Source organism: Balaenoptera borealis, assembly GCF_965194805.1.
Source record: "Balaenoptera borealis genome assembly, chromosome: 9".
Classification (NCBI taxonomy): Eukaryota; Metazoa; Chordata; class Mammalia; order Artiodactyla; family Balaenopteridae; genus Balaenoptera; species Balaenoptera borealis.
The window spans coordinates 8,772,882-8,795,606 of record NC_138873.1 but is presented as its reverse complement, the minus strand read 5'-3'; the positions used below and the strand labels follow the sequence as shown (position 1 = coordinate 8,795,606).

At 48.6% G+C, this 22,725-nt stretch overlaps 1 protein-coding gene across 5 annotated transcripts in view; it reads right to left on the bottom strand.

The window, feature by feature from the left end:
- The window catches only part of EZR (ezrin), a 50,000-nt gene that overhangs the window by 13,524 nt on the left and 13,751 nt on the right, over positions 1-22,725 (bottom strand). For all 5 annotated transcript variants that reach the window (XM_082404561.1, XM_082404557.1, XM_082404559.1 and 2 more), the window contains exons 3-7: positions 10,283-10,366; positions 5,746-5,841; positions 4,606-4,880; positions 3,956-4,039; positions 2,683-2,829 (exon numbers count right to left, since the gene is read on the bottom strand). In XM_082404561.1, coding sequence (XP_082260687.1) covers positions 2,683-2,829; positions 3,956-4,039; positions 4,606-4,880; positions 5,746-5,841; positions 10,283-10,366 — 686 coding nt within the window. The remainder of the gene's footprint in view (positions 1-2,682; positions 2,830-3,955; positions 4,040-4,605; positions 4,881-5,745; positions 5,842-10,282; positions 10,367-22,725) is intronic.

Below are 22,725 nucleotides of genomic sequence, written 5' to 3'. Positions count from 1 at the left end.
AAGAGCTGCCGGGCGCCCAGAGGCAGCAGTGGTAACGGAGATAACCGACAACGTTGAAGCTCTTCCCACACTTCCACGTGGAAGAAAAGGCGCTTAACCGGGGCCTGGGCCTCCGCTCCCGCTCTCGGGCGGGGCCCACCCTCTGCAGGGCAGGCCCGTCAGAAAACTCTCCCCACAGCCGCCCTTCCTGCCCAGCCACACTTAGAAGCCACCATGGCTTCTCCTCAGGCCCTCCCCGCACGTGTCCAGCCTCTCTCTTCTCGGCCAGTCTGAGCTGGGCTTCTAAACTTCCCCCTAGACGTGGTCTAACCGGAGTCCTTGCAGCGGCAAACTTCTGTAAGAAACTAAGTTATTCAAAAATTCTGTCTGTTCCGTGTTCAGGTTAGGGTACCAAAGACAGAAAGGAGAGGATGGTCTGACAGCTGTGATCTGACATATTTGTTAAAACAAAGCACACACAGATCAAGAGAATTGCTTTTTGCTCTCCTTTATGATACAGGTAAGCCACTGACGGGCAAGGCATAAAGATGTAACCTGCCCCCGCGCCCGCAAAAGAAATCTGCCTGTGAGCATAATTTTAGAAACTGGAAAAAAATAACGTATTTATATGGTTGAAACATCATTTCTAATGCCAATAAAATAGAAATGTAAATCAGAATATGTGATTTACAACCCTGGGTAAGGAATGTAAGGGAAAAGACACTTGGCCTTCATTTCGTCCCCTCCTGGTCTACAGCCCTTTCCAGCATCCTCCCTGCTGGAGCCCTGGGCCCACGGCACATTCAGAAGCTCCTGCGGACAGACGGACTAGGGGACAGAGCCCTAGGAGGGACGAAGCTCGGGGAGAAGTGAGCTTTCCAAGGGCCGAAGAACTCGGGGCAGGATCAGGCTCCTCTAGCTTTTGTTCTGGCCTGAGGATGTCGGGCAGGGCTGTAACCCAGCTAATCTCAACTCCTTCTGTCCCACGCTGACTCCTAATTCCTCCCTCTCGATGTTCCCTCCTCTTCGGATCTAAGGGTTTACAGAAAGGAAGACAAGACAAATGCTTCCCGTCCTACATGCTCCCACTTGATTGTTATACATACAATGAAAAAGGGACCCCAAGAGACTTTTTTCTTTGGGGAGAAGAGCCTTTGAGAGGTTGCCGATTTCGCAGCTAAGCTGGGGGATGGGAGGAGAGCGGAGGCAGGACTGAAAGAGCCAAGCTGCTCAGATTCTCACTCGGAGGAAACGGGCATTTGCGTGGGTGAGGGCAGTCACAGCTGACAGCAGCAAGTCCCTGCCTCTGGCTCTATCTGGCAGCTTGAAAAACCTGTTCGGACAGCCCTGGCCTTGGCTATGTTACAAGATCTGCTCATTCAGGAAGGCAGTTTCCCATGTATATTCCCACGAGGCCACGGTGCTCTCCGCTGACCAGCTACCGCCCTCCAGCTCAGGGGCCTCCACAAGGACGGAGGGCTGGTTTCCCGAGTCCCTGACGTATGCGGACGGTTTCGGCTAGTCCACAGCACTGGATCCAGCACACCGGGGAAGGAGCAAACCAAGAGTCCCCAGTAACTCACTACGGGGTCCTCAGGCGAGTCCCTGCGATCCTCTGCTAAGCACGCCATGTCCCAAGTGTAACTTGGATTCGTCCGACTGGCACCGCGCCTCCCGGCAGAGACACTCTCCTCCACCCACTCTGGGCGCGCGGTGGAGGGGCTGGGAACGCCAGGCGCAGGTGCCCACCCCAGGGGAATGGATCTGGGCTGTGGGTCCTGGCCAGAGCGCCTGTGGCCGGGATTACGGGGGACTCTATATAGGTTGTCACGTGCCAGAAGCAGCGCTGCTCCCCTCATGTCAGGGTAGGGGGGGAACCTGGGGCCTGGGGCAGCCGAGAGCACTGACATCTGCAAGCAGGTGAGACGGGGGAGCTGCCGCCCCAAGCCCAAGGAACAGGGAACCGCCGCGGAAAACCTGTCCTCGCCGAATCGGAATGATTTTTGTGTGTGTGTATCTAGCCCCTCGGCAGGAAAAAGGCATCTGTGCAGAACTGGTAACCACAGGGATGGGCAAAGGAAGTCGGGGGAGGCCAGCGTGCCTGCACTAAACTGCGGTAGAGCCCACTCGACAAACGAAACACACTGTGAGGCAATCAGGTACCTCCTGCAGGTTCAGAGGATTTAGCTAGATTGTCCGTACATAAAGTCTATTGTTTACAGAATCTTAAGGTCTCTGATAGCACCATAAATATCCTGGGTCGGATCAGCACAAACCTCAAGCCGCCCAGCACTGCCTGGCTGGTAGCTATGGGCGTGCTGGTACCTACGAGGCAGCTGGGGTGGCCTCAGAGGAAGGGGCGGGAGATGGCTTCCTGCAGCTCTTGTTCTGCCTTCTTTCACAAGCTCCAAAGTCCATGAGGTCATGGACCGGTGTGGTCCCCCTGCTGGGCCCCTCGGCACGTGCTACACGTGCTAATAAACAGGCTAAGAGAGAAATGACAGGAGAGAAATAACGCACACCTCTGAACCAACCTCCGACATGGCTACGTCACAGTCGCAAAGCTCTTAAGCGTCAGACGCTGGGCCAGTAAGTTGCTAGATAAATACTTTGAAAGGAACCCATATGCACATTTGCCATTTTCTCCATGGTTTCCAGGCCTGATAACCCCACCAATTAAAGATAATATAAAGTTCAACTCACTTATCATCTTTCTCATAAATATTTAGTCCAAGGGCATCCACTCCAAGCCAAAGGTCTGTTCCTTTCTTATTTTTTATCTCAAAATAGTTGATCCCATACATTTCCAGGTCCTGGGCAATCTTCAGATACTCCAACATAGCATTGTCTCTGGGTGGGGAGAAGAAACATCGCCTCATCGTTAGCGTGCGCCCGCGCTCGCCAGTTACACGGCCACCAGGATCTGAAACGTAGTGCCATCACGGAGGACGGGCTGACAGCCAGGTGTCTCCGTCGCTGTCCCTCTGCCGGCCTGTGCCCCACGTGGGCGCCCAGCCATCCTGGACACCGACCACGGGCGTGCTTCACGCGTCAGGAAGGACCCGACCCGGCTCGTGCTGCTCCCTCTGGACACACAGGACGTCCCTTGGAAATTTTATCGCTGGGCACGACCTCTCTCTGTCTCTCCCTCTCTCTCTCTCTGTCTCTCTCTGTCTCTCTCCCTCTCTCTCTGTCTCTCTGTCTCTCTCTGTCTCTCTGTCTGTCTCTCTGTCTCTCTCTCTGTCTCTCTCTCCCTCTCTCTCTCTCTCTGTGGCCCACACGGTGCTTCAGGGAGCCCACCGTCTGCCTCACCTGGGGCCACTGCTTGGGCTTTGAGTTGTTTCCCTCCACAGAAGATGCTCGGGTCAGGCAGGAAACTCTAAGGACACAACGCCTCTGAGGCCCAAACTGCACATGAACTTCTGAGGCTGGGGCATCATGCCGAGAACTGCTGCCAGTGCCCGCGGGGAGGGTTCTAGGGCAGAGCATCTGGTCGCTCCGCTCTCACCAGCCACGCGTCCCACTCCGACCCTCTCCACGCCTCGCTGGTGCTTCTTTATTAGCAACTGTTTCTCACTTGGGAACTTTTTTTTTTTTTTTTTTTTTTTTTACATTTACAACCTTTTGAAGGCAACCACCTTACGGACGATGAACGAATCGGCACCTCTGTGACCGGGAAAAGAAAATGCCTGGTGGGCTGTGAGCAATGCTCCGGCCCCCTTGACTAAACTGAAGAGTTCCAGACACAAGCTTTTCTTCCCTCTGAAACGAGGAGGGGCGAAGGCTTGAGGGACTGAAGGTGTAAACTAAACCTCTTCTGGCCCTGGTGGCGGTGGGGAGGAACACCTGGCTTCGTTTAGGAAGCGCTCACCGGCGGCTCCTTACCTTCCCTGCCCTTCTAGGCGCGGCTCCGAGCGAGGCACCTGAAGGACCCGAGTCCCCTGCAAAGAAGACCGGCCCCCGGCCCAGCACTCACTTGAGCATCCCGCGGTGCTCGGCGTGCCACACCTGGATCCGGTCCTCCCACTGGTCCCTGGTGAGCTTGTGCTGGTCCATGACTCTGGATTGCGAGGGAAGAGGGCGCAGAGCCGTCACCCCACAGGGCTGGGAGAGGCGAGCGACCGGCCACTGAGCGCACGCACACAGACCTTGACTTTTCTTTCAAATAAAACCATCTACTTCCTAAGATGCGGCATTTCTATTTATGACAATTAACAGCCTGGACGATTTAGAACCTGGAATGAGACACACCCAGTCTTGCTAGAAACACTTTTAAACGGTGTTTTATTTTAAGTGGGCTCTCCTTCCAAAAGCGGTAATTTATGTGACCACTAGTAAATAAAAACAGAGTGAACAGGGGCCGGTTTACCATACACCAGGGAGAGCTAAGCAGGTTCCGCTCTGGCATCTGCGGCTCCTGTGAGGAGGGCCCCCTCCCCTGCTGAGTGCCTCTGTCGCCGACGCCACTCCGGGGTCCACCGGGGGGTGGCAGGGCCTGCAGAAGGCCGGCCCATGACTGCAGACACAGTCCCCGGCCTCCAGAAACACTCGCCCTCCACGAAGCCCTTCTGCCTCCCGACCCTCCTGACATGACGCTCACACACGGGCCCAGCCCCCGCGGCTCACCTTTGGGGGATCAGCCGCTCGGAGCTGAGGTACCCGGACTTGTGCAGCTCCTTGCTGAAGTCCCCGAACTTGGCCTGCACAGCGTAGGAGCCCAGGAGCACCGCCGTCTCGGGCGGGCAGTAAATCTCATCGCTGAGAATCCCCTCCTTGACTTGCAGGAAGAAAAGCTTCTGTGTGATGTCCTGGATGAGCTCCTCGGACACGTCTTCGGGGTAGAACTTGGCCCGGAACTTGAACTGCAGAGGGTTCTCCTTTCTGACCTCCTGGGCGGACACCTGGGCGGCAGAGGCCAAACCCTCACTGCAAGTTCGAAAGACAGAGACCTGCCTTCCCAACACAGGTTTTAACCACTGACTCAGAAGGGTCCTTCAGGCCCGTTTTCAGAAGATCATGTTTATTCTGAAAGTCACCTTTTTAGCATGGAAGACGGAAGGCCAGCGAGAGTCCGGTTACACCCTCACACTAGCCCCAGCCCGTTAGTGACCCGCCAGGCCGCCAGCCCCAGCCTTGGTTTTCTGGGGGTGATGCGATCAACTCCGGGGGACTGCCTGAGTGACCCGCGAATCTGGCCTCTGTCCACACGGCCGGGCCAGCCCTGGACCATGAACTCACTCTCAGTAATTCCTCATGCTGCCCCCACCCCCTTCCACGCCTCCAATCGCCCTCCTGACGGGTCCAGTGATATGGGAGGAAAGCAGGAGTTGGAGAAAAGAGAGAAACTGTCTGGAGAAAACACATTCAGCTTACTGCTTTTCTTTGTAATTGTTAATGGAATTATCCAGTCTTTGGAGTTGAAACTCTTATCACAGGTTCAAACAGAGCAATAACAGATTCTTACAAAACAGTGGATGATTCATGGTTTATAAGATTAACAATCTCATTGGAAAAAAACAAAACAAAAGCTAAGGTCGACTAAAAGCTAAGCAATTAAGCATCATACACTCCAATAAGGGAGCAGCAAGGAGAAATACCAGGATCTAATTTCCAGCAACGATCCCCATTTACTGGAAACCTGCAACCTCTCTGTCTTTAAAAACTTTTACACAAATAGAAAGGAACACAAAACAAAAGACAGAGTTTCAATGTCAACAGAGCAGACCAAACCCAATTAATAGCCTGTAAATAGTTAACATGACTTACCTTTTTATCAAGTTTCAACCAGGTAGGAAATCCTTTATTATCCACATACTGGAGGCCAAAGTACCACACTTCCCGAAGGCCGATAGTCTTAACCACCTGTGTGAAAGAGACAGGGGGGGCCGAAACAGTCATGAGGAACTCTCTGGATGGCAGTGGCCCTGGGCCGCCACCATCACATGGTGCAGCAGAGCTGCCAGGAGAGCGAGGCGCCAGCTCAGACACCCCGGGCAGGCCTCCGCTACACTGTCTGTTACTAACAGACATGAACCATTTACTTTTTTCTTCGCCGCACTGTGCGGCTTGTGGGATCTTAGTTCCCCGACCAGGGATCGAACCCGGGCCCCCTGCAGTGAAAGCACCAAGACCTAACCACTGGACCGCCAGTGAAGTCCCTGAACCATTTACTTTTAATATAAATTTGAGCAGATTTAGAGTTAACTTTAAATCTTATAAAATGTCACCCCCACTCCTCTGTCCTCCATTATGCATTTCTGACTAAAGACAGCTAGGTGGGCCACAGGGAATGGGCCATAACCCAGGTACACCGGTAAAAGTGTGTGTGTGTCACAGGTGTGACTGTACCTGTCGGGCAGCCCACATGAAAAAGGGGTTGAAAGACACCAGCGTGAAGCAGAGCCTCCCCTGGCTGCCCGCCTCTGCTCCTCGACAGCCGGCCCAGGCCCCTGCTCAGCAGGATCAGGGAAACAGCAGTCCCGGAAAGGTACAGAAGGCAGCGGGCAACAAGCTTCCAGGGAAGAGGGGGTGCCCAGCTTCACACGTGCCAAGGGGTGACGAGCACTCTTTCAACCTCCAGAAACGTGAAACTCTGACACAGGAAGGTAGCATTCAGCCCGAGGTCATAGTGAGAGTTTCACATTTTTAAAATTCTCTCCAGTACTAGGAAAAAAGTCTCCTGTGGTCCGTTACATTGACAGCCCCACGATGGTTACTCTTGTGTCTTGAAGTCAAAAAGCAACTTGCCGTGGACACTTGCTGAATATTGTCAAAACTTTGCCGCACAGTTTTAAATTCCATGACGTATAATGTTAAGCCTTTAAAAAAAGGTTACTATTCTTCACATATATGGCTTCTATCATACTTAAAGGGAAAGAGGGCTGTACACACTAGAAATGGAAATCAGGTATCTGGAGCACTTACTGACAATAAAATCTGAAACACCAAACAAAGTGTGCCCTGAGCCTGTTTCGGCCTCGGCCTCGGCGCATCGGCCTCGGCTGGGGGGCCGGATGCTTGCGGGAGCTCCCGGGTCTCCGTTTACTACACGCCAGGGAATGACCTGCTCATCCACTCCCTTCACTCACCCAAAAAAGGGGAGGAGGGACTAGACCTGAGACTCCTCATCATGAAGCGACAGGAGGGCGGTTTTGACTCTTAACCAGCACTCTCCCCGCAAGTCTGCTGAAGCCCCAGGTCTGCTTTTCGTGGTGGCCAAGTATAGAGGAAGCTGATGGAAAGACCAGGTTTTCTACACCCGATCCTGCTAGTTTCCTAAACCTCCATCTCAACATTCTGGTACGAAACCTGCCTCGCCTTCCCCTGCGGGCCGTCCACAGCCCCACAAGAAAGCCCCCCATGCAGAAGCCGTTCTACCTCTCCCGTCTAGTCCTCCCACCCCATCCGCCCAACTGCAGCCTGAGCCTGGGTCTGACCAGCGTGAAGCCACTTCCTGACCACCTGACTTCCCTGCCCCATGCCTGGCAGACCCTCGCTGACCTTCAGATTCCTCTTCTCCATCTGCTCCGACGTGGCCAGTCCCCCTTCACGGAGCCGATCAGACTCTGCAGCCATGGACCTGACCCGGGTCCCTCACTCTCGCGGTGGAAGCCTGTCCCTGGGTGCCCTGATCTGCCACCCATCTTTACGTGTGACTCTTCCGTCTACTTCCAGGACAACTGTCCTCAGCGTGTTTCAGAGCCCTACTTCTCTCCCTACGGCTCCCCCAAAACAACACAACAGAAGTAAACAACCTTCCTTTCCACAGTCCATTCTAAAAACTGACCTGTCAGTCCTCTCTGCGAGGGAAAGCCAGCATTCCTAGAAAAACACAATCACTGTTCTCTCCAATGTCCCTACCTTAACCTAAAGCTGATACACAGCACGCAAGCCAACTCTGAACGGGTGTGGGGTCCATTCCTTTCTCTCTGCCTCTGTGGTGTTTTATTTTTATTTATTTATTTTAATTTCTGGCTGCGTTGGGTCTTCGTTGCTGCGCGCGGGCTTTCTCTAGTTGCGGCGAGCAGGGGCTACTCTTCGTTGCAGTGCGCAGGCTTCTCACTGCGGTGGCTTCTCTTGTTGTGGAGCACGGGCTCTAGGCGTGCGGACTTCAGTACTTGTGGCACTCAGGCTCCGTAGTTGTGGCTTGCGGGCTCTAGAGCGCAGGCTCAGTAGTTGTGGCGCACGGGCTTAGCTGCTCCGCGGCATGTGGGATCTTCCCTGACCAGGGCTTGAACTTGTGTCCCCTGCATTGGCAGGTGGATTCTTAACCACTGCACTACCAGGAAAGTCCCTCTGTGGTGTTTTAAATGGCAGGTTTTGGGAAAGGAAAAGGCAGGGATGTGTCTACTCAACTCAGTCTCAAGTGACAGCTGGAAAATACTATTGATACTTGCTGGTGATGAAAGCAGTGAGCAGAGAGTCACGTGGCAGGAACTCCTTTCTCAGCACGTCGGCGTCGGCGCCTGCCGTAGTGGGAAAGCACCATGGCCCCGCCAGGAACCTGCCCGGCCTCCGCGATGGTCTCTGAGGGCCTCCGTCACCTCGGAGCCCTGGACTAGAATCTGGTCACAGACGCAGCAACAGCACCGGGGCAGGGGCTGGGGGACAGTTACTGCTGAGGAGACTTAAGCGACAGAGGGGGTGGGAGAGAAGGGGACAGACTGACTACCTTCCAAGTCTCCTTCAACCGATTCCAGTTAAGGACCACATTGTAGTGACTGGCAGTTGGGCCCATGAATGAGCTTCCGAGACCTAGAAGCGCATCAGATGGCGCAGCAGAGAAAGGACGCAGAGCCCCGTGCTGCCTGCAGCCCCTCCTAGATGTTCGTTCAGGAGGAAACATGCCCGGCGCGGCGCGGGGAGGAGGGGGCGCCCGGCCCACCTGTGCCGATGAGGCCTGAGCGTCCCCGCCTCACGTACCACCTCAGAGGGATAAACAAACGGATCTTCAAAGAGTGAGGTGCAACTGGGGTCAAGGCTGTGGAGACGGCCTTTCCTGCCAGGCCTCTGCGTCCGCAGTTCTAACACAGACTGAGTCATGTTCCGCTGACCCACGAGCGGTTCCATGGGTCCGCTCCAGCCTCAAGTCCTCAGATTACACAGTATTTCACAATAGGAACACACAATACTGAAAAATCTCCAAACACTAACTCTGGGGACTGAGGGACGCGCCAGCTGCAAGCAGAGCTGACCCAAGCGCCCGGCTTCCTCCCCATCCGTGCTCTGACCACTGCCCCATACGGTGGTGCCCAGGATTTTCTTTCAGGAGAAACCCTTAGATTTCTGCCCCAAGTCCAGCCCCACCCCAGGCAGTAAACGTCTTTATTGTTATGTTATCTATCGGGTGAGGCACGGCCAGGGAATGGCCTCAAAATAACAGCACAGGGAGAGCGGAGGCTGCTTTCGAACCCTGCCCTGGAGGTGTGAGCACCAAGGCCCTGCTCACTGGCTTGGGGAAATGAACCTGCTGGGTGCTGACTTCGGGGATGAAAGGGAGATCCCATCAGGCCCAGGGCGAGTCACCTATAGCTTCTACCTTTGCCAGGACCCCGCTCCACTTTCCAGTCTGGTGCTGGGATGTGGAGCATGGCTTGGCCCAGCGGCGGGGCCTCTCGGGAAGGCCGCCGACGGTGCAGGTGGCTGTGAACACACCCCCCGCCCCGGCGCCCTACTGGGTCCTCAGTCCCGGAGCAGAATTTACAAAGCCCAGAAAGGTAGCTCTCGTTCTGTCTAAAGCTCGGAACCGTTTCATGGAAGAGTTATCACGGCCCTCGTGGTGGTTCAGGTGGTTCACCGCGCTTACTAAAACTCTGCGTTCACCTTCCGCTTTCATGAAGAGAGGGGCAGGAGCTCGGCTGGCTGTTACCTGGCCGGAGGGAAGGGTGTGTGCTGACCTCCGAGGGGCTCAGGACGCTGCGGCTGCAGGAGGTGCTGGGGACAGGCCGCCTGGCCCCTCGCTGTCCCGCACTGCACCCCGGCCGCGACCAGACGGCAGGAAGCGGCCAGGGGGACCGTGGAGACCCAGCGGGAGAGGTGGCAGCTAGAGCTCTCGGTGAGGCTCTGGCTCACGAGGAGTGCACGGCGCCCCCTCTTCTCGGGACCGCGAACAGGGGCCGCCCCGGGGACGGCGTGTACGACAGCTGAATCCCGCCGGCAGGAGGGAAGGAACTGGCCTACTCCACAGCGAGAAGCTAGCAGCCAACCAAGGCAATAAGCACGCTCGGCAAACAAAGTGATTCCGATGCTGCAAACACTTTTTTCTACCTGGGAACCCCCTCTCTCTAAGTTCACAGAAACCAACCTGATCGAAAAGCTGTTTTCCTGTTGTATTTGGCTGGATGGCGAACTCCAGCTCCGCATCCATGGTGGTAACTCGGACATTGATCTAGAAAACAGAATGGAACACATTACACTTAACTGGGTGTTTTTAATCATCTCCGCGTCTCCCACCTAAACTCAACCGATCCTGAGCAACGTGGTGAGAGTCTGTCCTTCCTCTGCACCCATTCTCAAGCCTGTCACCACAGAGACACACACACACACCTGCCACAGCCGCCACACACCCCCAACCCCAAAACACACACGACACGCCCCCCCCCCCAGCTCTGTGCCTACGCATGCAGTTTGGATTCAAATGTGTGCCCTCATGGCTTTAATAAAGCACATTCACGCTTATTCACGCTTAGGTCTAAGCTGTTCTTCTGCAGAATACTTTGATAACTGTCAACGTATTTTCCGTACACCAGCTCACATTCTTCTGCAGAATACTTTGATAACTGTCAACGTATTTTCCACACACCAGCTCACATTCTGACCCTTCGACAGCGAAGCGAAGCCGCCTCCGGGCATACACACCAAGTCGGTAAGTGAGAGGAGAGGAGAGAGAGGGTCTGTACACCAGAGTGCTGCCAGCAACTTTAGAAACCACCTCGACAGTGAAGAGGGAAATGGCTAAATGATCACAGACACATCGAAGAGGACAGAATACTATGTAGTAATTTGAAAAGGTAATTATGAAGACAGTGGAAACATGGAAGCATTACTAGGATAGTAAGGTCACAAGGTGGTAGTGATGGCAAGGCCTGAAAAAAATGTCTCCAATATTGCCATATAGTTGGTGGTTTAAAGACATTTATTTCAAGGTCATTTTCAAATTTATTGCTTGAAAAAACCCAGAATTTACTAGCATATGAAAAACATGCAAATCTAGCTACCTTATATCATGGTCCCAAAGGAAAATAACACAGCAACTATAATGCTTAACATTAAGAAATGCTTGCTTCTCACCATTTTTCACGAGAAATATATAAATAGCTGGATAGACATATATTCCAAATTCTTCCTAACACAGACGGAAATGTAACGAGGACACAGATTGACTGTATTTATTATTTTTAAAAAATATTCATTTATGGGGCTTCCCTGGTGGCGCAGTCGTTGAGAATCTGCCTGCCAATGCAGGGGACACGGGTTCGAGCCCTGGTCTGGGAAGATCCCACATGCCACGGAGCAGCTGGGCCCGTGCACCACAACTACTGAGCCTGCGCGTCTGGAGCCTGTGCTCCGCAACGGGAGAGGCCGCGACAGTGAGAGGTCCGCGCACCGCGATGAAGAGTGGCCCCTGCTCGCTGCAACTAGAGAAAGCCCTCGCACAGAAACGAAGACCCAACGCAGCCAAAAATAATAAATAAATAAATTTATTAAAAAAAAAATATATATATATATATATATTCATTTATTTATTTATTTAATTTTGGCTGCGTCGGGTCTCAGTTGCGGCACGCAGGATCTTCCTTGCAGCATGCAGGATCTTCTGTTGCAGCGTGCAGGTTTCTCTCTCTAGTTGTGGCTTGTGTGCTCAGTAGTTGCGGCGCGTGGGCTTAGTTGCCCCGCAGCATGTGGGATCTTAGTTCCCCAACCAGGGATTGAACCCACGTCCCCTACACTGGAAGGCAGATTCTTAACCACTGGACCACCAGGGAAGTCCCCTAAATGTATTATTTAGCTTCCTGATATAAGAACTAAAAAGTGGTGAGTTCCGAATGTGTGTCATGCCTTGGCTGGATACTTAGACTCTGTCTAACTTGAACAAAAATTAGTCTTTACAAATCATTTTTCCCCTAACACTCAAGACTGTGATGATTGAGAGATACTTTTACATATATACAGTCTGTCTTAAAGGTTCTCTGACTGATACAACATATAGAGAAGTGAGGCATAATTCTCCAGATTTTAATAAACGTTTCCTCTCCAATCACAAGTCTACAAATTAAAGAACTGAAGTTTACTGAGAAGCAAGACTCGGCACATTTTAGATTCTTCAAGTTTATTAAAATATAAAAACCTAAGTTTCTTCCTTTTCCTGCCAGCAATAATTTAAAGAAATCACAAAATGGCTGTTACAAAGCAAGTCTCTCTCTCTTAATTATGGTTCCAAGGGCACATATGAGATGTGAAAAGCAGCCCCAAAGTCAAATATTCTGTAACAAACGCAGCTCCAAATTAAATTACACTCATAAGTCCACAATGAATGTCACATTCAAAACTGAAGTGGAGGGATGCGGGGCTGACAAATGCCGGGCCTCAGATACGCTTTTCTTTCTCTGTAACCTACTGATTCAGAAACTGAACCCCCAAACAATGTGTACCGAATGCCACTACCCTGGTTAAGATGTATATAAGAGACCAGAGGTTCACGCGTAGGAGATTTCAGACTCTAACTCCTACATCTCGATCACCTCTAAATTTGAGGACCAAGAAAAAAATGTCACCTCCGGAAACCAATGCTAATAATTAACATAAAAAAGTGATCGTCACACTATTTTTAACCATTTTGCAAACTCATTAACAGGAATTTAGAAAAAAACTATTTTAAGGTTCTGAGCTGGTTCATATTTGACTCAAAGTTCACACAGCTCTTTGAAAAAGCAAAGAACCTGCAAAATGAATACTTTTACTGAGATTAGATGTAACAAGCCAGTAGTATGTAGAAAGTGAACTTTCCTAAAAATTAAGTGTATTGGGAAGGTCTGTGCAACCCGCAAAAACTGCACCTCCCATCACAGGCACTTAAAATGACCATCAGGGCTTCCCTGGTGGCGCAGTGGTTAAGAATCCGCCTGCCTGTTGGGCTTCCCTGGTGGCGCAGTGGTTGGGAATCCGCCTGCCAATGCAGGGGACATGGGTTCGAGCCCTGGTCCGGGAAGATCCCACATGCCCCGGAGCAGCAAAGCCTGTGTGCCACAACTACTGAGCCTGCGCTCTAGAGCCCACGAGCCACAACTACTGAGCCTGCACGCCACAACTACTGAAGCCCACGCACCTAGCTCTGCAACAAGAGAAGCCACGTCAATGAGAAGCCGGCGTACCACAATGAAGAGTAGCTCCTGCTCGCCACAACTAGAGAAAGCCCGCGCTCAGCAACGAAGACTCAACGCAGCCAAAAATAAGTAAAATAAAATAAAATAAAATAAATAAATAAAAGAAAAAAAAAGAAAATGCATGGCATTAAAAAAATTTAAAAAAAAGGAATCTGCCTGCCAATGCAGGGGACACGGGTTCGAGCCCTGGTCCGGGAAGATCTCACATGCCGCGGAGCAACTAAGTCCATGCGCCACAACTACTGAGCCTGTGCTCTAGAGTCTGAGAGCCACAACTACTGAGCCCACATGCTGCAACTACTGAAGCCTGTGCTTTGCAATAAGAGAAGCCACCGCAATGAGGAGGCCACGCACCGCAATGAAGAGTACCCCCCGCTAGCTGCAACTAGAGAAAAGCCTGCGTGCAGCAACAAAGACCCAACGCGGCCAAAAATAAGCAAAAAAAAAAAAAAAAAAAAAAATGACCATCAGCAGGTCCAGTGAGACATCCCGCCCAGTTTCACTTGCTCTGGTCTTTCCAGGGACTTCCCTCCCTGAGCTGCAACACCCAGGCAATCCTGCAGCCTGGTGTATGGCCGCAAACAAAGCCGGCAAGCCAGCGATCAGGCTAAGCTCTTCAGGCTGCAGTCACAGGCACGGCTGCGACCAGTGTCGGGAGGCAGACAGCCTTTCCCTCCACTGTGCCCACCAGCCCCGTCGGAAAGAGCAACGCCCAGTTCTGATCTGGGGAGGCACCAAAATTTTCATTTTCAGACACCCCCTAGGATTACAAAATCAAGGTAATTTTAATGAATATATGTGTATTTCATTTACAGTGCATGATCTACAATCTTGAGACCAAGGTTGAGATGGGAGAACTTATGAAAGCTAAACACTCGAATGAACAGCATGTTAATAATGATCTCCAGCCAAGCTGCCCTGCAGGATTGGGTCGTGTCCCTTGACTAGTCGTTACCCTGCTCGTGTCTCTCTCATGGGGTCGGGGGTAAAATGCTATTCTGGGCCAGCACGAGTGTTCCTTCTGCAAGACTATCTCAAGGACTGCAGAACGTTTAGCCTCCCTGAGCCCACCCACTATACACAGGTATCCCCAGTCCTCTAAAAGTAGCCCCCCAACACACACCCCCCCCAAAATGCCCTCTGGATAAAGGGGACGCTCCTACCCTGACTGAGGGCCACAGCACAGCACGGCCTTAATCAGCAGCATGTTAAGCAGGTCCGTGTTTAGAAAGACTATTTAGATTCTTTTAAACTTTATAGATCTGTAATAATGTACTGAAATACAGCATAAACTTTCATCAAAGTTTAAGATGAAACATTTACTCAGATGACAGGACCATTTATATTCTTGTTTTGGTCCACTTATCCAGGGGCTTTAAAAGAAATCAGGCTTTGGCATATTAAGGACACATACCTAAATCGCAACTCTCCTTTTTATTATCCTGTTAGGTTTCCTTGGTAATCAATTGTTTTTAGTGAACTCAATGTGTACTTGGAAAAAGCTAGCACTCGTGTTTGCAGTGGTGCCACAGAAACAAAGTGGGATGATGCGGTTATGCATGATAAATGTGAGAACGGTCCCACGAAAAGCTGGAGGTCCAGGGCAAAACGTATCACCACACAAACCCAAACCACGTGCAAAGACTGGAGAAAAGCACATGGTTTGCAATTTTTATTGTCTTGGTATTTCCCCCTAGATCACACACTTTTCTCAAAGGCAATATTCTCTGAAGGCAGCAAAATCACATAGTAATGTGCAGTACAGGTGTGTACAGCATACAGTTAGTCATTTAAAACCTACCCACCGAAAGGGCAATGTTTACGCCCGGCTGGTCAAAATACTGAAACCCTTTCTAACATTCTGCTCTGTTTGGTGGGGGCAGTGGTGATAAAAGTTTAATTCTGCCCATGTACCCCAACCCCTTACGTACACACAGAGAACCATGTGGTTGGTGGAGATGACAATTTAGTAATTCATGTCTCTCCTCCAAATGCTACTCCTTTTGAAGCTATGGCACAAAGCTGTAGTTAGAGTTCCAAAATGTTAGAACCTAAAAGGAACCAGACATAATCATACTGCACTATCTATAATGGAAATTCATAAGTTTCAGTATGAGAGTTACATTAGCACTCTACGGATTTAAAATAACGAGTTTTTTTTTTTAAAACAGCTATATACTAGGTCAGAATTTTAGAGTAAGATAATGTATTGAAGCTGTCTGAACCCCTTGAGGAAAATGAGGTTTTTAATGAGTATTTGTGTGTTTTTCACACTGACCATATTTAGCAGAAACATCTTTCTTCTTTTTTGCCTCTGATAGTAGCCTAGCTTAGTAGGAGTTTTCATTTCAATAAGAGAGGTAAGTTCCTGATCTATTACTAAAATATCAGTATATGCAAGAGACAAATGCCTAAAAACAAAAATAGCAATGAATTTCGTTTTATTTCTAAAACAAGAACTAATGAAACTAGCCTGTAAAACTTCTTAAATTTAAGCAAAACACCAGGCACTTTTTTTTTTCATGAATATAATGACTGGTGTTTCACAGGTATTTGCACCAGACCACTTAACTATATACTGCGTATCTTGTTTAATATCAGGATTCAACACATAAACCTACCTACCTTTGCCTTAGTTAATGAAGATGATGAACACCTAATTGTTAACACTCCCTAATCTCCTTCTGCTTAATAATCTACTCTTTTAAAAATTCTATCTGCTATTCTCATTATGGGTTAGCTCAGCTCAAAACTACCATCAACATGCTGATGGACCATGACAGCTTTCACCTTCTGCTCCCAGCCCACTCCGGCTGGTGGGCACCGTGCATGCCTTCGGGGCTCACGCCCTCCACAAACGCCAGTCAGTGCCTCCTGGGGCGGGGGCGGCCTGCCGCCTACGACTTAAATAGGTGGCCCTCAAATTGATGCCACACACCCCAGTCCTTCGGGACTAACCATTAGAATCCCCAGAGCAGCTTCTCAAACACCTGAGTTTCTGGGCCTCAACCCAAGAACCTGTATTTTTTAAAAGCCACTCAAATGATTTTGAGGACCAGCCAGATTCACCGATCCCCGGAACAGTGGGCGAGAGCATGGGAGCCCCGAGGCCCCACGGCACGGTGACCTGTGGAGGCCTTCCTCCCTGGGGCCTCAGCCCCCTGACCTGCAAAGAGAGGGTCTGGGCTAGATGACCTCAGTCCTTTCCAGCTCTGAAATGCTCGGTCTCAAGTCCAAAGGCCCAAAGGTGAGATGCAATCCGAGCTAGAGCTGTGCACGTGCGGAGGGAATGGGAAGGTTCATGAGAAAGTCAGTAACTGCGTGACACTATGACAAGCCGGCTGGGAGGCTGTTTTCATGGACAAAGGAAAAGCTCACACCTGTTTTCACATTTCCAAGGACGGGGATGTAACTCTCTAACCAGACACACGATAGTACAGGTTTCATTGCTCCAATGCAACTGACAGCTCTTTTTCCAATAAAAAAGGGAATTAAAGGTGTTAAACCCCAATCTGTTTTTTAAAAATATAAATTCAATAACAATTCACCCTATTAAAATCAAATAAATCCACCGTCCCCGCTTTGCTGGGCAATCACGGACACAGGCCTGACAGCAGGCGGTGGGCAGGATCGCCTCCCGGCCTAGCCCCAGTCTGAAGGAGGCACTCCCTGCTCCTTTATAAAATAGAAATGATTTTATCTGTAAGGGATCTTCTAACATTCTATAGCTTAATTATAGGAGTGGCTTCTGACACCATCCAAATCAGTGGCTGTGTAGTTTCTGCAAAATTATCTGAATTTAAAGAGAGAGGGACAAAGCATGGGGGGTGGGAAGGCAGTATTTTCAGGTCACACAGGTTAAGGTTCTCTCTTTCTTTTTTTTTCTTTCTTTCTTTAACTGAAAGGCTTTGAGAGTCTTTGCTGTATTAATGCAAGTTGTGAAATTCCAGGACGGTGCCTTAGTCTAGGTCTCCCAGATTCTTCTGCCTACAGGTTTTTTTCCATGGAATATCCCAAAGGACCAGTATTTTTCAGAATACACTTTGGAAGAACATGATTTTTGAGTCTTCTCGGTTTAATTTTATCAAAATGGTATCTAAAATGCCTTCTAAATGTCTGAGAGATGTAGAAAAGATACTGAGTTGACAATAAAATACTGTATTTTACTTCTAACCCATGTATGATTGCTGAATTTTTGGCTGTCAAATTATCTCACTCATTATTTTCCTCATTTTGGCAAATAAATCTAGTTCTTCAATTTTTCCTTTGAGAAATGTCTACTTCCTCCTGAACTACTTTAAACTTCGTGTAAGAAAACCTCCCCCCCCCATCACACTTTTTACAGAATAAATTCACACCATGCTAAAGACCAAGACAGGAGGGAACAGTTCAAGACAAGTTCTTCCACAAACTTTACAGACAAGCAGCCATTTTACATCTTCTTAGACTAACCAGGTTTAGGTAATTGTAGTAGCCAGAACACTGCAGGGGAAATAAAAGTTTGCAGTGATTTTCTATGTACGAAGAATCAGGAAAACCATGAAAGGGAAATTCAAACAGTAACATTTGAATGTTTGAATTGCAGGCAGTGGATTCAGTGATTACAGATTAATCCCTGTATTATCACACCTGCATTTACTCAAAAATTAGTCTGAGTAGAACTATCTAAGCACCACCAAGATTACATTGAGAGCTTGACCTTTCATAATCATTTAAAATGGCAATGCTGTTTTCCAACATTCCAGCCCTCTTCTGAAGGTGCCACTTCAGCAACTTCTACAGCTTTCAAATATTTGGGTAAGACCTTTCAAATACTTCGGAAGGCTCTGACAGGGAAGTAGTATGGTAAACTTTCTCCCACAAATGGGGGAAGAAACGCAGGGGAGTATGATGAGGAAAAATTCTCACAACTGAAATGAATTATAAAAGCTTCTTCAGATGCTATTTTGGTTCAATTAATTGAATAATTATTGAGACGATACTGTATTTTGATTTTCATCATTGAGTCATTACTCTTTACAACAGCTTTGTTGAAATATAACTTACATCCCATAAAATTCACCCATTTAAAATGTGCAACTGAGTGGTCTTTAGCAACTTCACAGAGTTATGCAACCAATCCCACTATCTAATTTTAGAACATTTCATCACCCCAAAAAGAAACCCCATGCCCGCTGGCAGTCACTCCCAGTACTCCTTCCCCCCAGCCCTGGAAACCAAGAATCTACTTTGTGTCTCCATAGATTTCCCTATTTTGGACATTTCATATAAACAGAATCATACACTATGTGGTCTTTGGTGACTTGCTTCTGTCACTTAACAGGTTTTCAAGCTTTATCGAGGTTGTAGCCTGTATCAGCACTTCATTCCTTTTTTTACTGCTAAGTAATATTCCACTATCTGGATATCTCACTTTTGTCTATATATACATTCATTGCTGATGGACATTTGGGTTGAGGATCTTATTTTCTGTGTTGCTTTAGTGATTATAAATATGAAACAGCTAGGAAACAAGTCATTTGAACTAGACTATGGTCAATTTGGTATTCAAATTGATAAGAAAAAAATTTTAGGGGCGAACGAAGATGAAAGAAAATGAATTTTTTAAAACTAAAATTCAACTTAAGTTCACTGTTTCATTTAAGTTGTGAGTAAAAATATGCTACATTCTCAGGAAGAAGGTGCCAGCTGCCAAACAAACTGCTGTGACCACAGCAGGAAACACCGTCTCCTCCACTGGCGCACTCACTCTCCCCTGAGGCCAGCAGTAATTCCAGCCGCAGGAACTGTGGTCAGCCCCTTCCCTTACAAACTAGGAGCCAGCTCCGGGGAGCAGCCCTCCCACGGGGCAGAGGGGAGAGCCCAGGCTCTTGTTAATTTTGAGCAGCAAACTGAGTCTTGTTTCACATTTAACTCCAATTGGTGCCGAGCTCACCATCGCCCAGCACCCAATTAAAGTACCAAAAAAAAGTTTTTAACGGAACACTATCTTTGTATTTTGCTTTCTTGGATTAACATTAACCCCTCCAGAGCCCTGCTCACTGCGGCAATACCAGACACGCTTCATGAAGGCTGGTGTCTGTGAGCAAGTGCACAGGAAGCTCGGCCAGCCACATCTCATACGCTACTCTCCCCAGGCCCTCAGCGCTCCTCACACTTGAGCACACAAAAGAATTACCTGGAGAGCTTGTTGAAACAGTTTCCTGGGCCCCAGGCCCAGAGATTCTGACTCAGGAGGTTGGGATGGGCCCATCCATCTTCAGCTCCTCCCAGTTCATAAGCAAGGCCACACCCACACAGACCCTGCTCTCAGGGAAAGAGGCTAGGCTAGGATCCTGAACAAGCGAACAGCCACGACTCCTTCTGGCAAGACTAATGTAGGTACTGCTACTATTTATACTCCATTATGTGAAAATACCTTTACTAGACTTTCGTTCAGTACTAGACCTAAACTCGCAGAGACAGGTTTTTCTTAATGAAACTGTATCCCTACAGAGGGATGCCTATTTTTGTACTCTCTTTGGATCCTGAGCGCCTTATCTTTAAGATAAGAATCAGTCTCATGAACAATACTCCAACTCAATAAATCACAGCATTAGCTATGACACAGTGGTCATTTACAAATAATAACCACCCTCTGTAAAACATTACCATTAACTCAGCAAACCTTAATCAGCTTAGTGTAGAAATGCAGACCTGTGAATTTAGCCAATTTAGAAGGCAAGTCGGAAAGCCCCAAAAGCAAGTGGATATTTTGTTTCTTAGCTCTTCTCTGTCCATATCACTAACCCTTTACAGGCTGTCACCGTAATGGCTAGTAGAGATAAGTTTGTTTCTATCAATTAAATAAAATGAATGTTTGTCTTAGTTAAATGTGCAACACTGCTCCCAGTAACAGTTTATATAAACAACAAAATTCTATAAAAGTAGTTGCCATTAAAAATCCAATGACCATAGTTTACATCTTATAGTTTCTAATAAGCATACAGTTCTTTAGAAGTGTCCAACTTCTAAAGTGGACACTTTAGTGTGTCCACCTTCTAAAGTGGACACTTTAGTGTGTCCACTTTAAAGTGTCCTTTCTATTCAAGAAAGGCAGCTGAGAAAACACCCTGTTGTACACCATTCTTTTAAGCATGGAGAGGTCAAAATAAAAACCAATATGTCGGGGCTTCCCTGGTGGCGCAGTGGTTGAGAATCTGCCTGCCAATGCAGGGGACACGGGTTCGAGCCCTGGTCTGGGAAGATCCCACATGCCGCGGAGCGACTAAGCCCGTGAGCCACAACTGCTGAGCCTGCGCGTCTGGAGCCTGTGCTCCCAACAAGAGAGGCCGCGATAGTGAGAGGCCCGCGCACCGCGATGAAGAGCGGCCCCCACTTGCCGCAACTAGAGAAAGCCCTCGCACAGAAACGAAGACCCAACACAGCCAAAAATAAATAAATAAATTTAAAAACCAATATGTCAAAATATTAAAACACTATACAGAGAGAAGACAAGTAAAATAGAAATGTGGTTCTTAAAACACAATTTTTCATTAAATGGAGTCAAGTCCATAGTAACCTGATACTGGCTGTACTGGCAAAGACATCAACTCTGCTGTCAGTCAAGAGGGAGGCATCGGTCTCTCTCTAAAATGCTGCCACCAACAGCGTAGCCACATGTCACCATGTGCCTGAAGGCAAGCTGGACTCAAAGTTAGAAATTTCAGGGGTACATGTGTAAGCTCGAGCGCTTAACACCAGACTTCTTGAGGTTTACTGACCTTTAGAGAAGGTGTGAATAACAGTGTATCTTATTAATAAAATAACGCTATGGCAAACCTGACCACCAATGGATAATAACTTTTTAAAATTAGTCCTTTCTTTCAAGCTCTTCTGTATCTTAAGTTTAAATTAAACACAATCACATCATTATCTATCGTCTTCTTTTTTGAGGTTAAAGAAGAAACTGAGTGAAAGTGAAGAAACTGGCTTGTTAGGCTTCGGAAAAATGTTCAAATGCCAAAGAAAACTGGCCATCTAGCTCCACAAATCTTGCAAAAAGTCTACGGAATTAATCAGAACACAAACTGCCAGGCGATGCAGTAAGAATTCCGTGCACCATCATTTTGTCTGTAGCACAGCCAACCAAGACAGATGGGCAGGACAGACACAAACTCATATTCTCATCAAGTATTCATATAATTGTACGATACCAGGATAATAAATATACCAGCCTTTTATTGCCTGGTAATAGGCAATAACAGTAATAGGAATAATAAAACCATCGTATGTTAGGGCTGACAAGAGTCCACTCGAGACAGCTCCTAAGGAGGTCCAAGGGCTGCTGGCCCGGCGTTCCCGTTACTCCTCACTTCCTAGGAGTCAGGGACTGGTGCTATTCCCGGGACTGCGGAGTTCGGGAAGCCACCGAGGAGGAGCGCGTGAGGCCTGCGCTGGCTGCTCCCAGTCTCCCGGTTGTCCGTCTCAGAGCTCCAGGTACTCAACCCTCGTGACAGTGGTCACCCCCCCAGCAGGAAGATTCAAGCTCTGCTGCATATGGATTGGTGCTCACAGTTAATGAGAATAACTCCAGATTCCCTGTAGGTAATACCTATCAAGAAACGGAATTAACCTACCACACTCGAGTGCCTCGGGCGAGGTCATCAACCTTTGGGATTCCAGCAATCCTGCCCTCCCCTCCCGCTCCTTCTCCATGCAGGTGTAAAACAGCAGCCTTGGATTAGTGTCCGCTCAGCTGCTAATCACTAATGAAAAGTAAGGTCGTAACTACAGAGTTCAATGTCGAACGAGCCAACCTGACTCTATTATAAACCACACAGCTGTAAGCAGTTTCTTAGCTCACGTCTTCCGAGAATCACGACGCCCTAGGGTAGGCGCTTACCTCATTTTACAGAGAATTCAATATCACTTTAAGGAGTACTGAGGATAACTTAAAGTTAACCATGAAAACCAACACTAAGTACCCCTCATCTCCTTTTCCAAACTGCTCTCCTCCACCACCATTAGGCTAAGCTTACAGTGTAAAAGCTAAATCCTTTATATGCTGTGGATAATAACAGGGCAGGGTGAAACATGAAAGCTGGGCCTTGGAATTTCCCAACGACTTTTGTTTCAGGTATCTACATTATGTTATATTTTATATCCTGTTTTTATGTTGTATACATGTATATGTTCTAGGTAGAATAATTAAAAAAGGGAGGAGGGGTAACTATTTCGTAGGGTGACTCTAAATGGGTATTGCTTGGTGAGAGGTAAAAAGTTATCCTAGTCTGACTACCTTCTTTTAAAGGCTGAGAAACTGCGGCCTAGAAAGGCTTATGCGATTTCCTTACCTACTAAAAATATTTATATTTGTATAGCT